At 43.7% G+C, this 27,669-nt stretch overlaps 1 protein-coding gene across 1 annotated transcript; it reads right to left on the bottom strand.

Annotated features, from left to right (window-relative positions):
* Window positions 1-660: 660 nt before the first annotated feature.
* On the bottom strand, window positions 661-26,724 carry bmal1a (basic helix-loop-helix ARNT like 1a). The gene is made up of 20 exons (XM_079163312.1): window positions 26,614-26,724; window positions 18,044-18,226; window positions 17,109-17,172; window positions 16,311-16,458; window positions 15,883-15,903; window positions 15,684-15,716; window positions 14,230-14,259; window positions 13,590-13,747; window positions 13,322-13,401; window positions 13,026-13,118; window positions 12,558-12,675; window positions 11,944-12,093; window positions 10,211-10,457; window positions 5,637-5,743; window positions 5,391-5,541; window positions 5,139-5,218; window positions 4,935-5,043; window positions 4,440-4,533; window positions 3,895-3,988; window positions 661-3,810 (listed from the first exon to the last, which is right to left on the bottom strand). The coding sequence occupies exons 3-20, from the start codon at window positions 17,152-17,154 to the stop codon at window positions 3,653-3,655; spliced, it is 1,917 nt and encodes a 638-aa protein (XP_079019438.1). The 5' UTR covers window positions 17,155-17,172; window positions 18,044-18,226; window positions 26,614-26,724; the 3' UTR covers window positions 661-3,652.
* Between the last annotated feature and the right edge of the window lie 945 nt (window positions 26,725-27,669).

The following is a 27,669-nucleotide window of genomic DNA, read 5'->3' on the forward strand; positions in this document are numbered from 1 at the left end:
TGAGCCCACAACCTAATACAGTTGTGCATAACAGAATAAGAAATGTCATGAGAAAAAGAAAAACTAAGTAGAATGATGAGTTCAGTGCATCGTGTTCTGAAAGCCTTCTAGTTTAGATTAATCTGGAATAATTCAATATTCAATACAATAAATGGAACAATTATTTGACATGAAGGGTTCCTTTTGCTTAGCTTATATTTTCTCATATTGTAATAACATTTCATTATGTTCAAATCTTATGAGGTTATGTGCTTGTGGTTTTCTTACATTATGTGACGATTATAACAGTCTGAGCTTTAATTACGTTTCAATGAATAAGTTGCTACATATGAATCTAATAGTTCTAACTGAAGAATAATATTGTTTTGGAGTTTAAACCTTTAAACTAGCACCAGAGACGTATAATAGCTGACTCAGATTAAATGTGTATTTCATCTTTATATAACCATTAAAGCTCAGAGGAGAACATGTGGAGAGAGTTCTTCACTGACCTTCACACAGCTGTGTTCAACAAAGGCTTTAGAGAGCAGAGCTCTCTCTCTCATGGCAACATCATATATAAATACCACCGGGCTGCACCGATTGGCTGAGAGCTGATCAGACTACGTGGATCCCGTTTTTACAAGACTGACAAAAAAATCTAATAGCACCATATTTTGTCCATAATGACGGAAACAAATTTTATTTTAAAAATATTTCACTGCTGATACATACAATACTCATCATACTCATATATTTGCATAAAGTATACTCTTAACATGATAATATTTAAAGATTTGATACATTATTGATACAGTCAGGTGGGGAGGGGTATATCAACAAGGGGAACACCTTATTGTAGTGTGTAGCGTAGAACAATGAAACAGAAAACCACTAGAACAGATACAGCTGCTGCCTGATTGGAAGAGGACAGGAGGGGGCGGAGCTTGGGCTCAGCAGGTATTTCATGGTCAACAGTCTTGTTAAAACCCACCCGTGTTCACAGGGACTGCTGCAGCTCTTGCACCATTTTGCATCCCCGATGGGAGTGAATATTCTCTCATGTTCAGCCAGAGATTAAAAACGTAAGTAAGAAAGTGTGTCTGCCCAGTTTGTATTTCAGTCACACAGTTTCTCTGAATCAGAGATCCCCTTCATCGTCCATCCATCCGTACGGTGACGAGGTCAGTAGCAGGGAGCGCTGGAACAACGTTGTGGGTTCTTGAAAGATCAGTGGGGACTTTGGCTTTCAGAACACCTGATACCTTAGCTCTGTGAATGTAACAATACATGAGAGGGATGGACAGAACTCATGAATCTAAAATCAACGTCCAGCATATTTCAGGACTTACTTGTTTTCAAAAATCCAACAGTCATTTTTCAAGATCAAGAATATATATTAGTAGTTGTGTTTTTTGCGATGCACTTGTTACAGACACGTCCACCTCTGATGAAACTGAGCTGCGAGGTGAAGAGGATGTAAAACCTCTTCACCATGACGATGTGAACTGAAATGAAGGTTGCATTCAGACCGTCCCAGGACACCATGAGCTCTGTCCCCTGTGACTTTCATCTGTCTTCTGTACTCGCCCTGTCCACAGGCTAGCCCTCTGCTAACACATGTAGCCACAGTGCCTCTGAGTATCAAGTGCTAAACAGATCCATCACTGACTCCAACGCAGGGGTCACTTCCTCTGTTTTCATCGGAAGCTCAGGTTCAACATTCAAGAAAATAGGGCCTGATCCAGAGTCAGCCCTCCTGTTGCTGGTACAGAGTGTAGTGAGTCCAACTGCATCATTAAGTGCTCCATAAGGGTACTGGTGTAGAGGGAGAATGTGACCCAGGCCACCAGGCGCTTCTGTTAGCGGGCTGATGCTAGTTAGCCTGCTAACATGTGTTTGCCTGTAGACAGCAGAGTGAGTGTATGGTTGGCACACCTCACACCTCGACCTGTTTAAAGAGACACGCAGCTCAGCACACAGCTGGTTACTGGTCCTGCATGGTGGACCAGTAAACACACAAAGCAGTGGTGTTCTTTACTGGAACTGTGTTTTGTTGGATCTGAGCAGACAGCTGTGATCACATGCACGTGTCACACACACACACACACACACACACATGCTGATGATGATGATGGTGGTGGGGATGATGATGAGGCAGCCAGAATGTGAACTGTGCAGTCCATCCACCTGTCCATTGTTGTGTATTGTCTTTTTGAGGGTCAGTGGGGGTGCGGCCTCTCCCAACATGCACTAGGTGAGAGACGGGGTAGAGCCTGGACAGGACAGGGTGGACGCCAAAGCTGCATCTCAGTTCCATACTCCAGAACCACGGACTCCTTTATATGGTATACAGAATTTGTTTTTACTCTCAAAAGAAATGATGGAATTAATTAAAGACATTCAACTGAACTGCAGCTTCTGATGTTTTTGTTTTCTGAAGTGAGTTTTTTTCCTTCCTTTGTGCACTGAATAGTGAGCATCTCCAGCACACTCACAGATCAAGAGGGTTTCATACCAACGCTGGTTTTCAGGCTGAGCACCTGCTTACACGTCGTATGTAGTCTGGACCACAGAGTCTGGGATGGTCAGAATTTGCCCCATATGAGTTATGATTATATCCAGTGATGAGGACTGGTTGAGAAGCTCTAAGGGTCCAGACACATCAAGCTTTAACTTTGCCAGCGTCTCTCTGTTTGGATCTCGTCCCATCACCCCACTGGTTCATCATTATGAAGACCTCCACTGAGCCAGTCATATGAATCAGCAGAAGCTTCAGGAGCATTATCTTTAAATGTATCCTCTCAACTTCATTCTGACAGATGTGCTGCAGGTAGTTTGTGTCTGAAAACTCTTTTCAAATGTGTTGTAAAAAGTGGGACCATGTCCCGGAGTAGCTGATAACTGGTGTTAGTTAAGGAAACAGCAGCTCGGTGGCTTTTTCCTTTAAATGGACTGAAATACACCTGCTTGTGACATTTTGTGGCTCAGGAATAAAGGTCCTCTAAGAAACTTCTGAGCAAATCTTCAGAAGATAACTGCTGTGTCCATTTCCCATGCCGAAGATCAGCTGGCTTTGTGTGTGTGTGTGTGTGTGTGTGTGTGTGTGTGTGTGTGTGTGTGTGTGTGTGTGTGTGTGTGTGTGTGTGTGTGTGTGTGTGTGTGTGTGTGTGTGTGTGTGTGTGTGTGTGTGTGTGTGTGGGGGGGGGGAGAGACAGTGTCTGTACAGCATCAACCTACAGGGACACGTGAGCGTACAGCTGGAGATGTTTAGCTGTTTGTGAACGTCTCAGGAGACAGAGTTCAGTCCACCAGCAGACACGCTGCATCCTGGGACCTGTTAGAGAAATGCTCTCTCACCGTGGCAATGTTAGGGACACCCAGTCAAAAAAGGATCATCTTAACACATCATTTACATAAAATCCCAAAGAAAGTCAGGGTCACTTGTGCACCTACAGGGAATGATGAATGAGAAAGTAGGAGTGAAATCCCAACAGCAGTGAGAGCCTGACAGAACCTCCTCGTGTGTAGTACTTTTGGGGAAATCTTCAGTATCTACAGCCTTTTCTATGACAATAGAATGAGCTAAGATGGATTTTTGTTGCAGTGTAGTTGTTACAGAGGGCTGAACTCTGTCCAGCTGGTGCTAATAGGTCCGTCTCCCTCTGCGCCCTCACAAAGGCCAGGGCAGGTCGCTGAAGTCCACGGGGCCGCCCAGGCCGGCGTCCGCCTCCAGCAGGGACATGATGACGGCCATGGCCGCCTCGTCGTTGCTGGGGCTGCTGGAGCCGGGATCGTCCATGATGTCTATACTCAGGTGGGAGTTGTCACCTGGCGGGAGGACGAGTGGTTGAGAAAGCACCAAAATAAACTCAGTAAGAGAGTGTATTTAGTGTGTGTTAATGTCCAACTCACTCATGATGGACTGGTTGGAGTAGGGGTAGCCTACAGAATCAGGTCCAGGAAGGATCCCTGTGCTTGGCAGCTCGGGTGTCCCTCCATTCTGAATCTGCGCACACACACACACACACACACACACACACACACACACACACACACACACACACACACACACGTCAGTGTAAATGTATCACACCTTCCTAGACAGAGCTAGGCTAGCTGTTACAGGGGGAAACTGCAGCTGCTAAGCTAACCAGCCGCTGGCTGTTGCGTCATGTCCATGGTTCAAACCTGAGAGTGGATCTTCTCATGTAACTCTCAGAAAGAAAGCCAATAAGCTCATTTCACACTGTGTAACTCGTCCTTCAGATCAACGGTTGGCTAAATCTCTGCTCATCACGTCAAACATCGGATGACATCCGTGCTGAAACAACAAGCTGCAGATGTTCAGTGGAGGACGTCACACCACATCACATTAACCATGGAACATGGAGCTGAACCAATCCGCTGAAAGGGAAGTCAGATATGATCAAATGCTTCTGACGGTGTGCATGTGTTACCTTCTTGCCCCCTGGGGAGCAGGTGTCAGGTGGGGGGGTGCTGGTAATGTTCAGAGGGCTGGATCCACAGCTGGAGGGGGAGGAGCCTCGGATCCTGACAGACACAGAGACACAGATGGTTTTTATTAGGCTATGTTGTAGATTTGATTTCCTAATCATCAACCTCAGCGGAGTCATAGTGTGTCATTTGGATAACAGGTTTAGGACATGTGACATGCGGCATTTTACCAGCGTTGCCATGACAGTAAGTAGACATTACATCCTTCAGTGGAGACCATCCGTAGCTGTCTGAGTCAGCGTTAGTCAGGAGGACTGAGAACAGATCGGCAGAGTCAGCACTTCTGCTACTTATTCATTTTATCGTCTCCCGTTTTTCAAATGATGTGAAATGTTTGCATTTGCCAAGTGTGTACATGATCCTGTGCTGTGTGCCGAGTCACTCCTTCATCTGCTTCATAAACACCCCCGACATGCAGCGCTCTCCTCTGCACCCACCTCTGGATTTCCATCACTTCCTCTGCAATCATGCGTCCAATTTTGCCGGCTCCTGCTCTCGTGCCCCCGGGGATGCCAGGGACCGTCTGCAGCGCCCGCCTTCCTCCACCTACCAATCAACAGTTCATTGAGAAGGATGAGAGATTGACAGCAGGCGGAGGGCCGGTGGATAAATGAGCATTTGTTTTAGTCTTAGTCTTTTACCCTCTGAGGTGAGAACACTGTCCATGCTCTGTGGTGAGGCAGCAGACTGAGGGTAGTCTGATCCCTCCATCATAGGACACCTGCAGAGACAAACACACGGCATGTTTCACCAACGTGTGCTCCATCACGTCTACTACGGGGGGACGGCATCTACTACGAGGGACGGCGTCTACTACGGGGTCTACTACGGGGGGGGACGGAGTCTACTATGGGGGATGGGGTCTACGGGGGACAGTGTTCTGGTCTACTTACGACACAACGGTGTTGGTGGACACGATGTACTCCACCTCCTTGGTCCAAGGGTTCATGAAGCTGAACCAGCGGCTCCTCAGCGTGATGAAAGAGCCGTCTTTGATCTTGAATTTGTAACAGTTGGTGTTGATCTTCTCTCTCATCTGCAGCACTGTGCAACACACACACACACACACACACACACTGAAGACTCCACTCGTGCTCTTCACTCAGCCACTGCACCATCAACAGCCATGAGGCAGCTACCTTGTCTGTGGCACTCTGCCAGGTGGCCGATGTCGTCCTGGTGGAAATACTCGTAGAAGGAGGTTCCCAGCAGCTCCTGGGGCAGGTAGGCTAGGATGGCTGTGGCCCTGAAGGTGAGACAGGTAGACGGAGAAAGCTTGAGTGAACTGTGACAATATGTCATGTCAGCTTCAGACGGATCCAGATAGAATCCAGCACCCTATCACCTCAACTCTCTTCTTCTGCATAGGACATCTAAAGGTGACCACCTATAACAAACCCTGACCATGCTGGCTGAACCAACATCCTCGAACACTCACTCTGTTTAACCACTCCTAGGCTCCGCCTCTATACAATGTGATAGAGCAGAGGTATTCAATTAAAATTCACGAGGTCCATTTCGAGATAATTTCTTCATGCAAAGGTCCGGAACGTCACAATAACGTCTAACTTGCGTGATGATTTAGGACCATATGTATTGAAGTAGCCGAACAGTTGTATTAACGTCTGTATGAAGTCAACAACTGACTGTCAAATCAAATATAGAAAGTGCAATTGAATAATATCTCAACAATATTTATTGTCAGTTTTCAAATTGAACTGGATGAATTATAATTAATAATCAAATACATGAATTTAAATAAATTAAAATATGGACTGCATGGAGTAAAAAATAAAATACATGACAGAACGCTTTTAAAAATTGTGCATCTTAAAATAAAGTGCTTCATTTTAGAAAGATGAACTGAATTGACCTGCAGATTTAAATTCAGTTCATTCAGGTGTGAAGTCGTGTCACCCAAAAAAGCCACAAGATTATATTCTTATCATTTGTGTGCAGGGACTTTATCTGTGGTTATTGAAACCACTTGTTTCAGCTATATTCCTCTAAGTCATAAATAAGTCTATATAAGTAGTATAGCATGTTGAATAAAGTCATAAAAACGTTTTAGTATATTACATCGTAGTCATAGTAGTAAAATGCAAATTGGGTAATCTTTTCTTCCAATCAGAGCAGTGAAACGTGCCACCCAAACAAAAAAGAATGAATAGAAAGACTTATTATTTGTCTTAATAACTTATCCACCAAATAATTCAGTTCAAAACAGTTTTAAGGTCTTAAATCCATCAATTGACTAATTCCGAAAATCAGGTGCAGGTGAGATTTGGGTGTGGATATAGATACCGTACAGTACACGGGATGCAATATATTAGCATTTGATTATGAATTTGCAAACATAGACAGCTTAACAATGTTAAAAGGATAAATTGTGGAGTTATTTGCAACAGCTTAAACTTTTGTTGTGACTTGTTGTATGTATGATTTAAAATATCTGCAATCTGCAAAGCAATAGACAAAAATGTTTGTTTTTGTAATATACAGTGTTATGTCATTACTGCTAATGGGTCATAATGTGTGGAGTTTTGTGAAAACTGTGCCATGGAAAACACGGTGAACGCTGGACTAGCAAATAGTGAATTCATAAAAGGAGACATTATCTGCCCTTGAGAACAGAATAGAATGCTGGATGGAACATGTGTGTTCCATGTCACGAATAAATTAGAATGTTGACGTGTCATCTTATGTATAAAGCCAGATGGCTTGTGCAACTTAACCTCAGTCTCTTCAACAACTCAACACCCAGGCAGTAGCCCTGGTTCCTCTGAGCCAATGCTGACGGTGAGCGTTAGAACTGTGGAATGGACACAGTCGCGCTCTTGAGTCCTGCACAGTGTGTGGGGCAAGCCGCAGGCTGCCGTCAGCATTGTGTAAAGATGGTCGTCCAGTCTTCAATGTTTCCAGGGGGCATGGAACTCAGCGATGTAGGACGCTGTGGTAAGATACTCGCAGCAAACTCCTGTAGCATATCTGACCTGTAACTTTGGGTTCAGAATAGACTTTGACTGCTACCACTTTACGTAATTTGGCTCAGGATGTTTGGTGCTATAAGTTATACTTTAGAATGTCAAAAAAAGTAATAGTACAGTATGGCCATAATAGTCATAAAAAAAAAGAAGAAAAAAAAGAAAGTCATAGTATAGTATGTTATGTTATCATTATTATTATTACTCACATTACTATTTTATATTACAGATACCATTATCTGCATTACTGACTGTGCTTCTTCACCGGAGTCTCTGTGCTTTCTCGCCTCACAGGTTTCCATGGATCCTGGTTATACCTGGACCCTGGTCTGGTCTCCTGCCGTGGTTCTGTCATATGCATTGAATGTGTTGTAACTCTGTTATGTTGTTCATTCTGTACACATGACATCTATTGCACTTCTGTCCATCCTGGGAGAGGGATCCCTCCTCTGTTGCTCTCCCACAGGTCTCTCCCTCTTTTCTCCCCGTTAAAGGGGTTTTTTTGGGGGAGTTTTTCCTGTTCCGATGTGAGGGTCCTGGGACAGAGGATGTCGTATGTGTATAGATTGTAAAGCCCTCTGAGGCAAATTTGTGATTTTGGGCTATACAAAAATAAATTGAATTCAATTGAATTCAATTGAATATGTTGAAAAAAGTGATAACTTGGTATAGTAGTATAGTATAGTATGTTGAAAACGTCATTAAAAAAGTCATAGTATAGTATGGCAAAAACGGTCAACATATAGTATGTTGAAAAGAGTAATAAAATAGTCATTACAGTTAAAAGTCATAGTGTAGTATGTTGAAAGAAATCATAATATAGAATGTCAGGAAAAGTAAAAAAAACTCATAGTATAATATCTCAAAAAAAGTAATTGGATAGTATGTCGAAAAAAGTAACAAGAAAAAGTCATGGCAAAGTATATCAGAAAAAGCGAAAATAAAGTCGTCATAAAGTATTTCTAAAAAAAGTTGGAATGGCATAGTATAGTACGTTATACTATAGTACAGGGGTATTCAATTAAAATTCCGAAAGGTCCAGATTGAGAAAATCTCCTCGTGCAAAGGTCCGGAACATTACAATATCTAACTTGCGCTATTTAGTGCAATATATATATTCAAGAAGCCTAGTACTAGTAACAAAGTCTCTGTGTAGTCAACAACTGTCAAATCAAATAAAGAAAGTACACGTCAATTATATTTTAAAATATAATATATAATTACATTTTAAAATTTAACTGGATGGATTATAAATAATAATAGAATATAGATAATAATAGAAATACAATAATAAATGTTCTCTCATTTCAAGTAAAATAAGGGATCCATCTAAAAATAAAATACACAAATGAATTTTTGAAAAACTTGCATCTTAAAAGAAATTGCTTGATTTTTGAAAAATGAATGAAAAGGAAAAAAGGAAAGTGTGGCTGGAGTGAACTCTTTTCTTCTCTTTGTTAAATCCATTTCACATCATAACGGTCTCAGTGAACTTTATAATAAACAATCTCTACACATCTCAACATCTTGCCCTCAGTTCAGACTGGAGTGTTTGTAAAGATGTGTGTTTGGTCTCGTAGTGGCGTTTCACATCGGCGCATTTAATAATGGCCACGGTATCTGAACATACGAGTCGTTTAGTAGCGCCAGCAGGAAGAATGAACAAATAAGAGTTTGTCCATTCTTTGTTAAAAGCTCTGTTTTCGTGGTCCACTTATCTTTTTAGAGCACGTCATGTAAAATTCTCTGAAAATTTCCCACTGCTCTCTGTCCGTCTCCCGGGTCTGTGTCCAAATCTCACTCGGCTCACGATGCGTTTCAGAATACAGATAGTTGATTGGCTGAGTAGCGTCACGTGAGATGATTTACAACGTATGTGATTGGTCGGTGTATTTCCTGGACTGCTGAACGAGTGCCGTAAAGGCTGGAAAAGCTGTGCAGGTTAAAATAGAAGCACTCCGCCAAAATGTATAATTCTCAATTATCCATCAGTTACACGTCCGGGTCCGGATAGGACAGCGTCTGGGTCCGGACCGCAGTCCGCCTATTGGCGACCCCTGTGATAGAGGGATCAGCCTGTCTGTCTGTATCAGCCCCCCCCATTCATTCATCAGATGAATGAACCAATGACCGCATTGTCTTCATCTTCATGAACCATCATTGGCATGTTTGAAGAGCCTTAAAGTGAAATAACAATAAGAAGGAGGCTGTGGAGATTCTTAAAGAGAGCAGGCTGGTTTTAAATACACTACTGTGTATCCTCGTCTAAGAGACAGTACAGCCTTCCTCTAGTACTGGCCTTTAAAGGATGCCACTACACTGATTACTGTGGCAACATATATGTATCTCAAACACATTGTGATATCAAACAATATGTAAAGTAATATAATCTAGCTAGAGAGACTTTGGTCCATCCTGCTCATTCAGCCTCTTTCTGCTCTCTAAATGTTAGAAACATGTTTTTTGTTGTTTGTGTTTTTGTGTCCGGGATTGGCTGTTTGTGTGGTTGGCAGGTATATTGTGTGCTGTTCTGTGCATGTCGCACGTAACCTGTGTAAACTGAAAATAAAAAGATGTTTCAGTATGAAGTGATCTACAGACTAAGATGACAACAGAGACAAAGTGAAGCTGTAAAATGTGCTGAGGACGGGCCACATGTTGAACGTCCTATCACACAAATAAACCACGAGTCTCAGTTTGAAGCTCCCCCTCACTCTCTGGCGTCTCACCTCTGGTCAACGAAGACAAATTTGCCGTCGATGGCGTGTCGGGAGACGTACTCCGTGGGCTTCACCCGGATGTCCGCCAGACTGGGCTGGGGGACGATGTGGGGGTGCAGGCGGCCGATGGCTACCAGGCAGCTCAGGTTGCAGCCCTCGTTGTCGGGCTCGTTGTCCTCGTCCAGCCCCATCTTGGTGGGGGGCCAGCTCTTCAGGTAGCCTGTGCTGTGGATGGTGCAGAAGCTCTTACGGTCCGCTGTGATGAGAGGAGAACAGGAAATGCTTTTCAGCTCAGTGAACTGAAAGTAAAGGCGTGAGCATCTCTGATTGGCTGACAACATGTGAAACCAAACCAGATGGAGAAACCCATAAGAGATTAAATGATGTCTTGAAGAGTTGTAATATACTGAGACTTCCATTTAGAATTATTAATAACCAAACTGCACAAGTAAAAAACTAAATAGTGGCCACTCACACCTTCTGGTGAAACTACAAAACAAATCTTTGACGTAAAGCTCGTCTGTGTTTCACATTTTCCATATGTTAAGATTCCGTAGCATCTCATTTCACACACACACTTTGTGTCAACAGACCACTAAAACACTGTGCAAGATCATTGATCCAGTCCTCCAGAACTCAGTGTCCAACAGGACTCCACTAAACAAGAGAACCCTCACAGCTTCTGTGTAAAAACTCACAGGAGTAACGAGAAGAAGAAGGAAGACAACGAGAACATCCTCCGTGAAGTCCAGCTAGTAAGCTAAGGACACTAACTTATCCCGGTTAGGGCTCCGAGTGGTGACCTGCATGTAGGACACATCACACCGAGCCTGAACGCAGCCTGTGTAGTTCTATATTGTATCAACATGAGCCTCTGAGGAGTTCAGTCATCGGAGGGAGAACACAGTTGGTCTGTATGAAATATTCAACACTAGACTCTGGGTTGTGTGACTTGAATGACCTGCAATTGTTCCTCTGATGATGGAGATACTGAGTTTACTTTATTTCTTAGAAACTTTATTTCACTCATCATATATGCATTGGACCCTCAGCATCAGGAACAGCTCGGGGTTCAGTGGACACGTGGAGAGCAGGAGCCGGGGATCGAACCGCCGGTCTTTGTGGTGAGAGGATGCCCATGTACAAACATGGCTTTCTCTGCCTGTTGGTCGGTACTCAGAACCACAGGGCCATTTATGACAGTAACGCTCATAATGAGGTGTTTCATGGCTCTTTGTGATCAGGTTCAGTGGAGTGCAGCAGTGAGTCTGATGGCTCAGTGCAGATGACTCCATGTTTGCAGGAGGAAGATGAAATGGACTCAGTGAACCTGTTCGTCCCAGAATGAACCAAACTACTGGTGTTAAAGCTCCCTCACTTCCCACAATGTGTCAGCTATTACTACTCTTAATATGTGTGAGTTCTACTCCCATTATAGCAGCGACAGCGATCACTGTGTGCTACTCTACGTCTCTCTGGGATACTAGGCCGTGCATACTAAAAGAGGCCCACTTCCTTGGTTGTGTAATGGAGAGGTCCTCCGATCACTGATGTGTGGTTCCTGGCTCTAATCAGGATGGAAGAGCAGGAGAGCAGGGCTTTGGTAAGGAGGTAGCTGAGAGATTGAAAGTAGCTGAGGTACCAGCTGAAGGTGGAGAAGAAGCTGCCGGGCAGCCTGACATGTTAGGGTAAGAGCAGGAATGTGGGTGACAGAATTGAATCCACGTTTGAAGAGAAAGTACCTTTTTTCTTGGAGCAGGTGGAGGGAAAGTCCTTGTCCTCTACTTTGACAGAGGGCCTGTTGCACTTCATCCTGCAGAAAAAGGAGCGCCGGGCTCCAGAGCAGAGACGGGACGGTCCGGGGGTGATGTCTGTCTTCACTGGAAGACCCGCTGCAAACACACACACACACACACACACACACACACACAATGAGGGACAGCTTCAGAAACCAGCACTGGATTGAGTGGTTTCTCACATCCGGTGAGATGTTAGAGGCTAAACATTTTTATTCTCAAATACACAATAATAACATGAACCAATAAAACATGTTTGTAGATTTCTATTTTCACTCATTCCATCCATCCTGCAGAAAGTGAATTCAACTATTACTAGCTGCGTCCCCGTGTCCTCCTAGCTTACTACTTGCTTATAGTAATATTTCCATCTCCTCTCTGCTGTTCATGATCCCCATGTAAACGCTCCCTCACCGTGCTACGGCTGCTTTACATCACACAACACAGGCAGCCTTCAGATTGCTGACAGCCACAGTTTGGTTTGGTAATGTGAGGACACATGAGATTAAGATGGAGGCTCAGGGTGGACCACAGTCCTGATTCTGCATGTTTGGCCTTACTTTTAGCATCGATGAGCCTCTCTCGTGGGGCCGTGTCGGAGGAGGACAGCTGCTCTTTGACCTTGGCAATGTCCTTGGGGTGAAGGTAGTCGAACAGGCTCTGACCTATCAGGTCGTTCTGAAGACGTGAGAGACACCGAGAGAGAATAGAGGGACTGAAGTCAGACTAAAAGCTTATCCTGGGATTGTTTCTTCACTGCTGTAATGCTCTGATGTGGGCCATTTCAGTCTTTAATGTCAAACTGAACTTCTCAAATCAAGTGAGACACGTGTGGTGATCTGCCACTTGAATTAGATCATTCATGCTCATTTGTGAAAATCATGTTATCTTCTTTTCAGGCAACACTATGAGATCCTGTGAAATGTGTGACTGTCAAAGGCTAGAAAGAGTATGAAACATATGAACAATAACTTATCAGCACGCTCTAAATGTGCACTTTCCTCCCAACACTACCACGGCCAGCATACCTGGCTGTAGTTGAGAATCTTGTAGACGGATTCGGAAACAAAGAGGATCTTTCCACGGTCACACCCGACCACAAACAGGAAACCATCAGCAGCCTGCATCGCCAAACACACAACTCTGTCAGTTCTTCAGAAACACAGTGTGATGCAGCTCTATAACATACAGCTTGATGTTGAGAGACAAGGCTGAAGGTCACGAGTAAGAAGAGGATGTAACAGCAGCGTGGTGCTACACTGGTCATTACTTAACAAAGACACGGTGGAAGTGTTGGCTGTCTGGTCGTGTGAACTGCACTCACCCTTAATATCAAGTGCTTCAGCTCATCATCAGAGAGGAAGGCGGGCTTGTAGTTGGCCTCTGTGTACGGGTTGGCTGCACCTGCACACAACAGTAAAGGTATTCACACTGCAGCTGTCTGTACGCCGCTATGTCACATCTTCCAGAATTCTGCTAAACAGACATGAGGAACAGCTCGGTCCCTGACAGGGTGAAAATCATGCTCGTCGTTAGTCGTTTACAGTAGCAGCCACAGCTAACCCAAACCCTCACACTCCGTTCAACCTGACCTCTGAGTGTCTTCATGTGCTGGACAGCCATGCGCAGCACCGTCAGCTTGTCTAGTTTGCGGGACATGGCGTTACAGGTGGGCACCAGCGATGCCAGCTCGTCGATGAAGCTGTTCATCTTGTCCCTGCGGCGCTTCTCGATCTGGCTGTGAGCCTCTCTGTGGAGGGACAAGCACCAGACATCAGCAGTGATCACACGGAGGACTCTCTTCTTCTCCCATCTGGCTGGCAGTAATCCCAATACATCCAAAAAATCTCTCTCACCTGTTGTATAGAAAGACAGAATCCAAAAACTGTGGAAATTATCTTAACATGCTATAAATCTCAACACTAAGAACCGGCTGCCCTCTCCAGATGAAGTGCCTTGGTGTTGAGTCTGTCCTCCAGCACCGTGACAACACGTCTCTGTTCTGTCTCCACTAGCTGCTACTAAATCCACCGTTCTTTACCACGCAACCAGAAGAGAGCTAGTCATTAGCCACTAGGTATGCTCTTACAGTCCCTTAGTTCCACATCATGCTCTGATCTACACACGTCAATGTATAAAGTTTCTTACTATCAACGCACACAAAGCTCCCTCTGTTCAATGAGACAGAGGACATTTAATTGATGTGAGGGAGATGAGAAGGAGCTTCTATACCTGGCATTCTTAATCCGGCCCTGCTGGTCACTGGAAAGACAAAGAAAGCAATATTAGAGAAGAGGAGGTTCTGTAACCAGCCTCACATGGTGGTTCAAACAGCATCAAGCTCTTACACACACACACACACACACACACACACACACACACACACACACACACACACACACACACACACACACACACACACACACACACACACACACACACACACACACACACACACACACACACACACACACACGTAAAAGTGGAACAATTATTTACCCTACACAGACTGACTGACTTTCTCAGCAGATTTAGGAAGAATTTACAGCATTGAGAAATTTTGATTTGAGATTAAGGTTTCAGTTTTCCAGTTCCCCTTTTAAACAAGTTGAAAACCTATTTTCTAATTCCCTTCAGTCATATCTAGTCATGCAGACAGTGTGCTTTATACCTGAATGTCACCGTGCCTCAGAACAGGTTTACTCCTACGAGTGTTCAAAGACTTAGAAATGTTAACTGGATGAATGCCACCAGTTTGTGGGTGAGTGTGTGTTCCTGAGAGTGTATTGCTATGGAAGGCTACATGGTCACTCTGTTGAAGACAAGAATCATCAACTAGAATTACCGTCAGCTTACATCCATGTCTGTCCAAAATGTCATCACTATGAATTCTTGAGTTATGGCCCAAAACGTGTTTTGTGAGGTCACAGTGACCTTTGACCTCCAACTTCTAATCTCTCTATGTGGATGTTTGTGCCAAATAAGAGGAATTCCCTGCAGGCCTCCTGAGATATGACGTTAGAAATAAAAGTACAGCTGTCAGCACGGTCAATGGTGAGCAGAAGCACGACAGAGATAAAAGGAAAGGTTTGACACGGCGAGAGATGACAAAATATGTCTTGCTGAAGCAGAGCGGAACAAGGACCGTGTACCAACGCTACACCGTTGGGTGCTACAGAGGATGTTCCCCTGGACAGCATGGACACCCTCAGGGTGAGGGAGAGTACACAACCAATCCAGTGGAATCACAGGAAGGGCCTTTTGCAGAGTAACACCAGGAGCATCTGAAGCTACGCATCAATGGTTTCTCTTTGCAGGGATGATGTTGGACCATAGAATCCTGGACCATGTGCAACGTGGAGATGTAAAGGGCTCATTCACTAAAACAGCTGATTATACACTAATGAAAACATACCTGTGAATATTATATTCAGGTGTGTATAAGAGAAATAGATTTAGTATAAAAGTCATGTTCTACTCCTGTGAGCTCCACACACCAGACCTCTAGCTTCATTGTGTCAGTGTGCCGTTAGACCTCTCAAGAGATGGATCTCTGACAAATCAAAACACAACTATCCACTTTGATAGACATCACTAGAGGTCAGAGAGGAAATGTGTTTCTTATGATTATGGGATGGGATAGAAATACAACACTACTGAGGATTAAAGCACCTGCTTTATCTTACCTTCCCAGTTTATCTTTGTCTGGGTCCATGTCCCTGACGAGCAAAGACAGGAGAGGTTAGTTTACACCGGAACAACAAGGGGCTCACTGCCTTGGGTTTTCAATATTTCATGCTGTAAAATCTATTGAGGGTCATTGATATGTCAGATGAATTAAACCTTGTGCAACATCTATCAACATTGAGTCAGGTTTGAACTTACTCAAATGAGAAGCCATCAATTCTGTAAAGAAACAAAACACAAATGTATTAATGAAAATGAGAAATGTGAATATTTACAATGTGTAAAACAACAGACTACACTACCAGCGTACATATTTTGCTTTCTTTCTTTCTTGCACTACTTCCCACATCTTATTCCCTCCTTTCCTTCTCTCCACCCTGCCTTTGGTTCCATTTGTATAATCTTCTTCAGCTCTCTCTCTCTCTCTCTCTCTCTCTCTCTCTCTCTCTCTCTCTCTCTCTCTCTCTCTCTCTCTCTCTCTCTCTCTCTCTCTCTCTCTCTCTCTCTCTCTCTCTCTCTCTCTCTCTCTCTCTCTCTCTCTCTCTCTCTCTCTCTCTCTCTCTCTCTCTCTCTCTCTCTCCCTCTCCCTCTCCCTCTCCCTCCCCTCCCCTCCCGGGTGTCCTTACTGGTAATCGGTAGTGCTGCCCTTCCTCTTGCGGGTGTACTCCATGCCAGGCGTGCTGATGGAGCTGGAGATGAGGTCAGTGGAGCCGGGGGACATGAAGTCAGTCATCGTAGACGAGATGTCCATCCTTTGGTCTGCCATCAGGTCATCTGCAGACCAAAGACGAAAACCGGACTTCGCTGAAGGGACTAGGAATGAACTGGTGGGTTCAGCTGTTCTTTTAATACCTGACACTTGTATTCTCACAGGTAACCTGCTCTGTTCTGTGTGATATTGTGTGCAGGCTCCTACGTCAACAGATAAGAGAAACTCACAAACCCAGTGCAGTACAGACCGCTTCCATTTCATTAAACTGCCAACTAAGAACCAAGGCATGCGAATGATGAGTCATGTTATCTTTATTGACTGCACAACTTACTGACAAGAAATCCTTAGAGGAGTTCAGGTCAGGAGCGTTTTGATTGCCTCCAAACAGCTCTCACCATGTTGACAGCGAGCCTGAGGCTAGCAGCTAACGGTGCTAGCAGAGAAAGTGCTGTGACCTCCGTATGAGAGCAGAGCAGTGAAATAACCATCACGTGCACGAACATGCACACTGCCGACCGGCTATGTGAACAAAGAGATGAGAAGCTCTGATAACAACACACACTCCTCCACATCTATACATAGATGATAGATGTTGATGAGGTATTAATGATACAGCTACTTTATCAAAGTGGTCTCCGTGGAAACATCTATTAAGGAGAGCTTCAGACATTCCTCTTCCTTAGGACGGTCTCTGTCATCAAGTCCCACTCACCACAGATGTTCATCACAGCCTCTGTGTTAAAATCATCTCCTTCCATCCACTCTGGAGCCCTCAACTGTGAACACACAACATGAAGGGTCAGTCCCAGCAGGAGAGCGGCCCTTCTGAAACTAGACACACAGTTAGAGCTGCAGACGTCATGGCATCCAGGTCACATGTGGAGGAAGACACCATGTCTCAGTAACTGCATGTATAGAAATGCTGTACAGCGGCTCACACCATACGGTTTACATTACAGCCATAGTGGTGTGTCATGTGTAGGGCATGACCAGAGCATTGATGAGCTACGATGTTAGAGGAATTCATCTGATTGACAGTTTAGATTTGTTTCCAGTGAGATATTAGTAAATATAATAGTATAATGACTCTGCTGTTTCCGGTTAGCCCTATGCTAACTACCGGTTAGCCCTATGCTAAGCTGAATGGGGACAAAACAATTCAATCATCTGGCTCTTCAATGATATCCGACCGAAAAGATACAATTCTGGAGGTTGTAATGGAAAATAAATCTCATACATATTCATCATCCTTATCATGGAAGATGTTAGCATGAGGAACATGCTGTCACTCAGCCCTACAGTGTTCTGCAGTGGTGGCTTTAGACTCTCACGGTCTGAATGTATTATTGCCCATCAAATTCACTTTTTATGATAATAAGACATAGGCCTATTCAAAAGTAGAGTCTGTGATTCCAATCCAATACACTTCAAATTCTGCTCATACACACACACTGTAAGTAGGAAACACACAAAGTGAACTGTATCCAATGTCCTATTTTACATTCCAAGCTTCAAATGTCTGTTTGTACCTGAGCTGCCTCCCCAACATTCACTTTATTTTCTGTTGAAGCATAAGAGCAGCAGGCAGCCTTCCTCAGTTCACACTGAGATCAGTGAAGGGAGGAACAGAGCTTCTGCTTCACTTACCTGGATAGGACACTGGAACAGGCCTCGAAGGGCCGGGTTTTGTCTGGATCAGTCTGGTCTGCTCCGTCCTGGTCTAGTCTCAGTCTGGTTTGATTAAGCCGGACCTAGTTTCATCCGGTTTGATGTGGTCAGTGTGGCCCGATATGAACTGACCCTCAAACAGCTGATGCAACCAGTCTACCCCTGCAGAGAGAAGAAAAGAAAAGTCAGTTAAATGCAAATCTAGTCTCTCACAAATCTGAAAATGTGTAACATATGGAAGTAACATTACAAAACTTGATTAAAAGCAAAACATGAAACACAAAAACAATTGAAGTCGTTATGTTCTCGACTGCTGACCTGAAAAATGAGAAAAGTGAATCTGGGCTATTTGGATCGTTTCCTGATGCTCCATCTGTCCCCAGCTAACTTTCCAGCTTTAAACCCAGTAAACCGTCTCTTAATCATACATATTGAGGAGCTATTATGCTAAAAGACTGTCTGCCCCACACACTCACTTTAAGACCCGTGGTGACCGAGCTTTTGAGGCAGTAGCACCAAAGCTGTGGAATGCTCTGCCTGAACCCTACGCTTTGCTGTTTCTGTGAACTCATTCCAGAATCTGCTTAAGACACACCTGTTAGGCTGGTGTTTGGCTAGAAACTTTTAAACCACGTTTTAATTTTGTACTTACTGTGTGTGTGTAAATGATTGGCCCTTATATGGTCACATTGTGTTTATGTTAAGCACTTTGTGACTGTAAAAAGCGCTTTATAGATAAATCTTACTGACTAAACTCTGACAGCATTTAGGACCAGTTTCAACCCAGAAGAGGGAAATACTCCACAGTGGAAGTGCTATTTGTGAACAAGGCTTTTTAAAATCACAAGTCAATCATGCAGAAATATCCTAAACCTGTAGGAGTCATACTTGCCTAAACTATTTGATAATATAATGTGAGAATGTGTGTGCTAGTCAGACAAGAGAGGGGTCGCCTACGCTAATCGGTAAAAACATTCTAAAATACAATTACATAAACTCACATTCTATAGTCAGACTGAACAACCTTGTGTAAAAGGATGTTTCTCATATGATTCTCGTCATTGGTCACTTCATCAGGCTGACCCAGTAGAAGTGTGTGTGGTGTTGTATCTGCAGAGACTCTGCATGGATCTTCTCTTCTGTCTCAGAGAGCAGGTGCCAGATTAAAGTACGCATCAGAGAGGATGCTACAAAAATGGCGGACACAGCTCCAAACAAAAACATAGTGAGGCGAAGCTCCAAGTGGACAAAGCTGTTTGCAGAACCAGAGTGAATCTGAGGTAGAGTCTCACCAGCCGGCCCCATTGAGCCGGGGAGGAGGGGCCAACTTTTGATGTTGGTTCACAAACCGAAAATCCTACTCACTGTGCCTCTCAGAGAAGATGATACAATAAAAGTCAGTCTGAAAGTGGGACTGAATCCTATTAACACCTGGGCGGTTGAAATGTTTAATGTACAGTGACAGCAAAATGCAGAGCAGCTGAGTTCTAGGTCAGGACCGGCTTGGTGAGCCGGGCTGGGACAAAGCTCTGGGCTGCAGGGGAAAACCACGGTGTCATGATTGAACACTGAAAGGAACCGGTGCTGGAGTGGAAACTGGGTCAGCCAGTCTCTGTGGTCTCAAAGCCAGCCAGCTTTGATTTCCATCCACCACCTACTTCTACTTCATCAGTGAGTCAGCTGAACATTCAGCTGGGTTTTGCACCCACCTATATATAATTATTAGACCATTAATTGGAGAAGAATATAACTTTAGAGCAGAGCCAATTAATGCTGGCAGAGAAAACACATATCTAGTCCTGCTAGTATGGCCACTCCACCTCCTGTGTCTAATAGCTTTTTGAAATGATTCACATAGTTGTATTATTATCATAACTGCTACTGGAAGCCCAAAGTGCTTGATAAGAATGAGGTAGAACTAGTCTACAATAGAAAGCCTCTACCGGCCTTTATAGCTGCTCCAGCTGTATTTACTTATGCATTTAAAATGTGTTCAGTTTTTGCACACGTATCCGACAGGTCGTGATGTGCCCTCAATCACAGCTCTTCAGACACTGTCACAGATAGTTCACTGATAAAAGCACTCTTAACACGTCTGAGGATTTTACAAAGACGGATGTGCCCTCAATCACAGCTCTTCAGACACTGTCACAGATAGTTCACTGATAAAAGCACTCTTAACACGTCTGAGGATTTTACAAAGACGGACAATTACTTTTTTTTTTTAGAAACAGGAGGTCTTAAAAATCTACATCCGAGTTTATATTTTCAGCCAAACTAAATAGTTTACAGGATATTCAACATTCGTTCCTTTACAATGCATTTTATACTTGACGTCTTTCTTTACAGGGCTTGTACAAAGACAATAAAGTAGTCCATTATTATGAAATATGAGTTTACAGATAATTACAATCCCTCTTCGTCATTGTGGAGGTTGTTTTATGGCTTTTTGCCGGTTACACGTTGTCCTCTTATTTCTTCACAGTACATGTTGTTTGTACTCCCTCTGGTGTTTGGGAGAACAATGCAAAGAACAACGCGTTTAAGTCCCATTTATCAGATAGATCCTAGTTTGTAAACGATGAAACCTCGATGAACACCGACGTTAGTCACAGAGTTCCACAAGGTTCTGTGCTTGGACCATCTTATTCACCTTATATATGCTTCCTTTAGGCAATATTATCAGAAAAAACTCAAACTTCATTGTTATGCAGATGATACTCAATTATATCCATCGATCAAACCAGACGAACCCAACCAGCTCACTAAACTTAAAGCATGTCTTCAGGACATACAAACCTGGATGACCTGCAACTTCCTGATGCATGTCTTCAGGACATACAAACCTGGATGACCTGCAACTTCCTGATCTCAGACAAAACTGAAGTTATTCTACTAGGCCCAGATCACCTCAGAAATCAGTCATCTAATGGTGTAGTTTCTCAAGATGGCATTGGCCTGGCAGCCAGCAGCACCGTAGAGAATCGTTAGGGCTGGCTCAGGTTTGTAGTTGGACCAGCCCCTAGATAAGCTGCTATAGGCCTAGACTGCCGGGGGACTTCCTAGGATACACTGAGTCTCTCTCTCTCTCTCTCTCTCTCTCTCTCTCTCTCTCTCTCTCTCTCTCTCTCTCTCTCTCTCTCTCTCTCTCTCTCTCTCTCTCTCTCTCTCTCTCTCTCTCTCTCTCTCTCTCTCTCTCTCTCTCTCTCTCTCTCTCTCTCTCTCTCTCTCTCTCTCTCTCTCTCTCTCTCTCTCTCTCTCTCTCTCTTCCCATTATTCACATTACTAACTTTGCTTCTTCCTCAGTCTTTGTGCTTTCTCTCCTCACAGGTTTCTATGGATTGTGGTTGTATCTGGACCCTGGTCCTGCCTGACACCCACTGCTATCAGTATTATTAGTCACATTTCTATTACTGATATCATTACTTATTGTATTGTCATTGTTATTCTACTATATCCACTGCTGCTGTTGTTATTAGTAGTCATAATGTTTCCATCATCATTCTGCTTACTACTCTCATGATATGAATCATTTCTGTCATATGCATTGAATGTGTTGTAACTCTGTTATGATGTTCATTGTGTACACATGACATCTATCACACTTCTGTCCATCCTGAGGGATCCTCCTCTGTTACTCTCCCTAAGGTTTCTTCCTTTTTTTTCTCCCAGATGAAATAACTGTGTAGTAATGAACCCACAGAGAATGATCACTGTCGCTCAGCTCATGGTTTTTGTTTTAGAGAACTTCTGACTAACTGATGCAGTGCAGACTCACTGGGAAAGTGGCTACATGTGTCCGTGACACTGCATGCAGTGGTACTAGGTGCGGTTGTGTCGTATTAGTTTTATGTGTACAAGTATGAGAACATAAGCACAGAACTGGACCAATACTACTTGCAACTAAGTTTGATTATCCAGCCTAGGACAATAACTGTTGAAGCTAAACTAGCTAAGAATGTCCTCTGTTCTATAATCATGAGATTATACTGCTGGTGGATCACAGCAGCCGCTGCTGTACCAGCTCTTAGGACTGCAGGTAGCCTGGAACCTGCCAGTCTGGATAGACCACGGATGTGGAAGGCCTTCAAAGAGTAAATATATATGCCATTCATCATTTGCTGTATTTTCTCACTGTACTGTTTTCAGTCTCACATTGTATCACAGCTGAGAGCAACAGTTCGTTCTAAAGTGCAGAGGGTGTGACACACACATCCTTATGATCACCGAGTCAAACTACGGAGATACACATGCAGTTAGGTGAAGACGTGCATTTTCAACAGATTGACCTTACTTGCAGCAACAAGGAACAAAGGTGCTGCCTGAACACAATACATGGGAGTTCCAAAAAGGTTTTCCTAATAATTGTTTCCTTAGCAACAGATTTCTTTGATTATGGGGTCTCAGGAAGAGTATGACCATCGCCATGGCCAATAATAGAGGCTTTAGGTAGTAGAGATCTGGGCAATATGCTGCATTTGACTGCTCAGAGATCCTTGGGTCTTTGTTACTGAAAATGCCTTTCACCCTTCTGGATGCACTTTAGGCAAGACAAGGTTATTTGTATAGCACATTTCAACAACAAGGTAATATAAAACCATTAAAAGCATCAAAATACAAGGAAAAAGAAAAGGAGATTTAAAAATAATTAACAACAGTCATTAAAACACTAAAAAGCAGTGTAAGAAATAAAATACAGTAGTAAAATGCAGAAATTGATTAATATCTTTAAAGGCAGCAGCAAACAGAAAAGTCTTCAGTCTGGATTTAAAGGAGCTGAGGGTCTCAGCAGACCTGCAGCTTTCTGGACTTTGTTCCAGATATGTGGAGCAGAACAACTGAACGCTGCTTCTCCATGTTTAGTTCTGACTCTGGGAACAGGAAGTAGACCAGTCCCAGACCACCTAAGGGGTCAGGATGGTTCATAAGGTAGCAGCACATCAGAGATGTATTTTGGCCCTAAACCATTCAGTGCTTTATAAACCAACAGCAGGACTTTAAAGTCAATTCTTTGTTGGACAGGAAGCCAGGCCAAAGACCTCAGAACTGGAGCGATGTGATCCACTTTCTTGGTCTTAGTGAGGACTCGAGCTGTAAACACACCGTTACAGTCATCCAGTCTACTGAAGATGAATGAATGGACAAGTTTTTCCAAATCCTGTTGAAACATAAGTCCTCTAATCCTTGATATATTCTTCAGGTGATAGGAGGCTGATGTTGTAATTGTCTTGATATGGCTGTTCAGGTTGAGGTCTGAATCCATAACTACACCTAGATTTCTGGCTTGGTTTGTGGTTTTTAACATCAGTGATTGAAGAAAATTCTGGCACATCCAGTTGTTGATTTGTTGAATGCATTTACCCAGCCCTTGTATGGGATTTATGATTTACATCATATGCATTGAATGTGTTGTAACTCTGTTATGTTGTTCATTCTGTACACATGACATCTATCACACTTCTCTCCATCCTGATAGTGGGATCCCTCCTCTGTTGATCTCTGAGGTTTCTTCCTTTTTTTCTATACCCGTTAAAAGGATTTTGGGGGATTTTTTCATTGGACCGATGTGAGGCACGAGTAGCAGAATGCGGGTTACTACGTCATCGTTTCCAAACGTTATGCCGTCCACACGTCAAACGTATCCATCCTCGGGTGCCTTTCTAAACTCCTCCGTTTTCGACGCTCAGTGTAAACGTAGCAAAAGAGATGCGTTTTAAAATGGAAACGTAGTAGTGTGGACATGGCCTCAGTCACTAAGTAAGAGAAATGGATCTCAGTTGGATACAGCTGCTAGAAATAGTTTTCTCCTCTCGTGGCAGGCTGTCTCAGAGCATCCCGTTGCCTCCATGAATAAATAAACAGACTGTAGCTGATGCCAACTTATAAAATAAAGGACCTGGCTTTGTTGAGACCGTCAGTCTGGTGTTTCAGTTCTTGGGAGAGCGCTGAAACGACAGAGTCCCCTCTACACACAACAAACGTCGCTATTCGTCTGAGAATAACTCATCGTTAACGCCGATGCATAATGAATAATGTAGGATTACTATTCCTTATTCAATGTATGGGATATTTGAGATTTTTGATGTAATGCATATATTAAAACAAGACAGACACACAGCGAGCATCAAATATCACAATATTTTGGAATCGGTACCTCGGTATCCATAATTTGGGAAGATACGAGAGAACAAATAAGTTAGTTCACCTTTCGCTAAGTCCTGCCCCTTGAAAGCAGACCGGCCAATCATAGTGTAGCTCTGACCTGCAGCTCTACTCCATAGGCTCATCAATGCTTTCGGGCTGGTTTAGTGGATTTGGAGCTCGTCATGGCTAAACGTTGTGTAATAGTGATACTCGTTACCCGGACAGGTTGGAAGGAGAAACACTTTTCTAAAATGTTACATTTCTACATAAAAACCTGTGGCGCTAACATTAGCATCATGAACTAGCGGTAGCACTAGGAGCAGGGAAAAATGGATTCACGTAAGACCTAAGACTCTTATCTTCTACGATTCTGAATGAATTCTATCGCTGTATGTGCCGATTCCAGAATACATTTTGAGTCTGGAATCGACTTCCAGAATGAAATCGAATCAAGAGATACTGAAAGATTCACTCGCCTGTAATATGCTGAGCTAGACACTGAAAGATTGTAACAGTGAATAAAGAGGAACAGTATTGTTCCTTAATTTCATTGTCTTCCGTCTAAATTGCCAGGTGATGAGGTGGTTCACTTTCACACTGTGATCTGTAGCTTTATCATTTCATCTTGGATATATCCATCATATGCACATCGTAGACCATTCGGTCTGCTTCATTCTCAAATCAATTTGATGTTTTTACCAAAAGCTAGATAATATTTGGTCAGGGAGTGCAGTTTGTGACAGTTTGGGCTCCATGGTAACATATCTCTGACAGCTAGACAGAGTAGCAGGGGGGGCGGGGCTTAGCCAAGGGTCAATAACAAATGTAGAAGACAGGAAGAGACATTATTCATTTCATTCAGCAAACACAGTCACTACGTTCAGGAGATTGTTTCTTGAATCTGCATGTATCCTTCATGAGAAAAGGAACATTTCATCACATTACAATGATTTAAATCAAGGGAAGCCCAACATCAAACTGAAGCCTGACATCATCACCAGATCTCTTCGATACACCACGGAGGAATACAACCTTCTGCTACAACAGCCTTTTCACTCACGTTTCCACCGATTTGTTTCAATCTAATGAACATGGTCAAATTAAAACTTCCATGGATGCTTGGTGTCTTTGCAGAAATGACTATTTTATTGTTTCTTCTTCATGGTTAATTGTGGGCCTGCTAAATCCTCACAACAAACTTCAGTTATCAAAACGCCTTTGAGGCAACACCAATCAATACTGATGAGCACTGTGTAGGTAACTACCCGTCTCTGAGCATAAATATCACTTATCAGTCCAAGTGTAAGGTCACGCTGGACGTCTCTCCTGTCATGAAAGGGTTAATAATACATGCACTACCACAACACTACTATTGAAGCACACTTGTGAGAACGAGTTATGCACAAATGAGAAAACATGTTGCAAAACACAAGTCACAATCTGTAACAGACCAGTGAAATATCTCAACATAAAAGCCACTGTAGACTGTCAACACGTGCTGGATTGTTTTACAATTAATCTACAGCAGACCAAGAACCCCCATTAGAGAAGACTGTATTCCAAACAAACCAGCAATCTGTGAGGATTCATGCTGACGAGTATGACTCAGAAGATGAAATAACAATGAAAAGCTCCCCCTCCTGTTGGAGTCCTCCTGGAACCCTCAGAGTCCGGGATCCCCTGCTCCAAACGGCACTGATTGAGCCCGGTGCCCCGTGGAACCAAAGCCAAAGCTATCATGATCATCGTTTGGCAAACACCACGGAGACTGCAGAAACCGTGCGGTCGCCACATTTCCACTGCCAATGCCAACACCGTGTCACGATATTTCAGAAGCGAACATGTGCCTGCTGTTTGGAAGCAGCTGCGGTCCTTATAGGTTGAATTCACGGAGCTATTTGAAGAGACATACGGGGACGTGAACGATATCGCAGCGGGATTGATGCTGTCGAAGAAACCGTGTACCAAGGCCTGTTTACATAGCTAGCGTGATAGCTCTGGATAGCATTGTTCACTCAATGTCTCGCACTTCGGACACGTTTAGTGGACATTTAACGAGCCCACGGACCGACACCTACCTGTGCACGAGCTCCCTTCGAGCCCCGACAAATGCTGACAACCGTCAAAGCTGGACCGTCCTACCGGGGGCGGTTTACCCTCCTTTTCTCAATAACAGCATGTAGTCCCGTTGGTAGACTAATATTAGCATACAGTCGCTAGCTATGGAGCGCTAACTGTCAAGACCTGACCAGCGGCTAGCGTCCCTCCTCCTGCTCTAGAAAGCCCCACTGACATGACCACAGCGCTGGCAAAACATCGACGACATCCATCATGGTTTAAATGCCAGCAACGTCACCGAGATGCAATATTGATAACCCGGAGGCTTGTTTTCATTGTATACTCACAGTAGGTCCAATGAGCTCGGTATATCCATTGAAAGTCGCTGATAATATGTAATAGCGACCCAAAGAACTGTGACATAAACGATTCTCGATCGGTGACCCAGTTTCTCTTCACCGTCATGCCTGTCGAACCACTAACCTAGTTTTTCAACCAATGGGGCTCGTGCTGCCGCCGTAGGTGCCACTCCAGCCAATCAGACACAGGTTGAGGTTGGGAACCTATGATGGGCGTGCTAATTGACCAATGAGAGGCAGCGTCGAACGGAATGCAGGGGCAGCTTGTGTGTGAGAGTGTGTAAGAAGAACACTGCATTACAAGTCCGTGTGGTAATGAGAGGTAGTGGGTGGCGTACATTCATCATGTTTCTCCACGTTTTTTGTTGGGGTCCTTTAATGTGTCACTGGTTATACAGCTGAAGGTAAATTTATCATTTTCATTCTAAAATGGATTTATTGTGATTTTAGTATTTTGTTCGAGCAACTAAGAAAACATTTAACTCCCTCCTTGTCTGGGTCAAGTTCTTTAGTTGCCTGCACTGTGCACATTCACGCCCCCTGCTGGTCATACTTTTACATCTTCTACTGTCCAAACATGGAAACACACAATTTAGATGATTTTTCATTTATGTTGGAACTATAGGAGGGTAAATGAAACGATCAATACCACCAGCCAGACATTACAGTTATTCATTGCATTGTGATTCAGTTTCTGTCATTTCTGCAACTGTAAGTGTTTTTAATATGTGTGTGGCTGTATCTGGTTCGGCTGCCGTGAAGTGTTTGGGGAGCAACTTGGGCTTCAGTGTCTCGCTCAAGCACAATTTGACATGTGGGCAGGGGGGGGGATCGAACCCCCAAACCCCCAGTTAAAGGACGAGCCACTCTACCCACTGAGAGCCGCCCCTATAAACCATCTATAAACGGGCCTTGGGGGGGTCATCAGCTGCAGTGATTTCAAACACCTTTTTTTTGCTCTTCTGGAATGAAGTCAAAGTGGTCTGATGAAGCTGCCCCACCTCGCCTCCTTATTTATAGACGGCTGTCTCCACATGACACCAG

Source organism: Pholis gunnellus (genome assembly GCF_910591455.1).
Source record: "Pholis gunnellus genome assembly, chromosome: 7".
Taxonomy (NCBI): domain Eukaryota; kingdom Metazoa; phylum Chordata; class Actinopteri; order Perciformes; family Pholidae; genus Pholis; species Pholis gunnellus.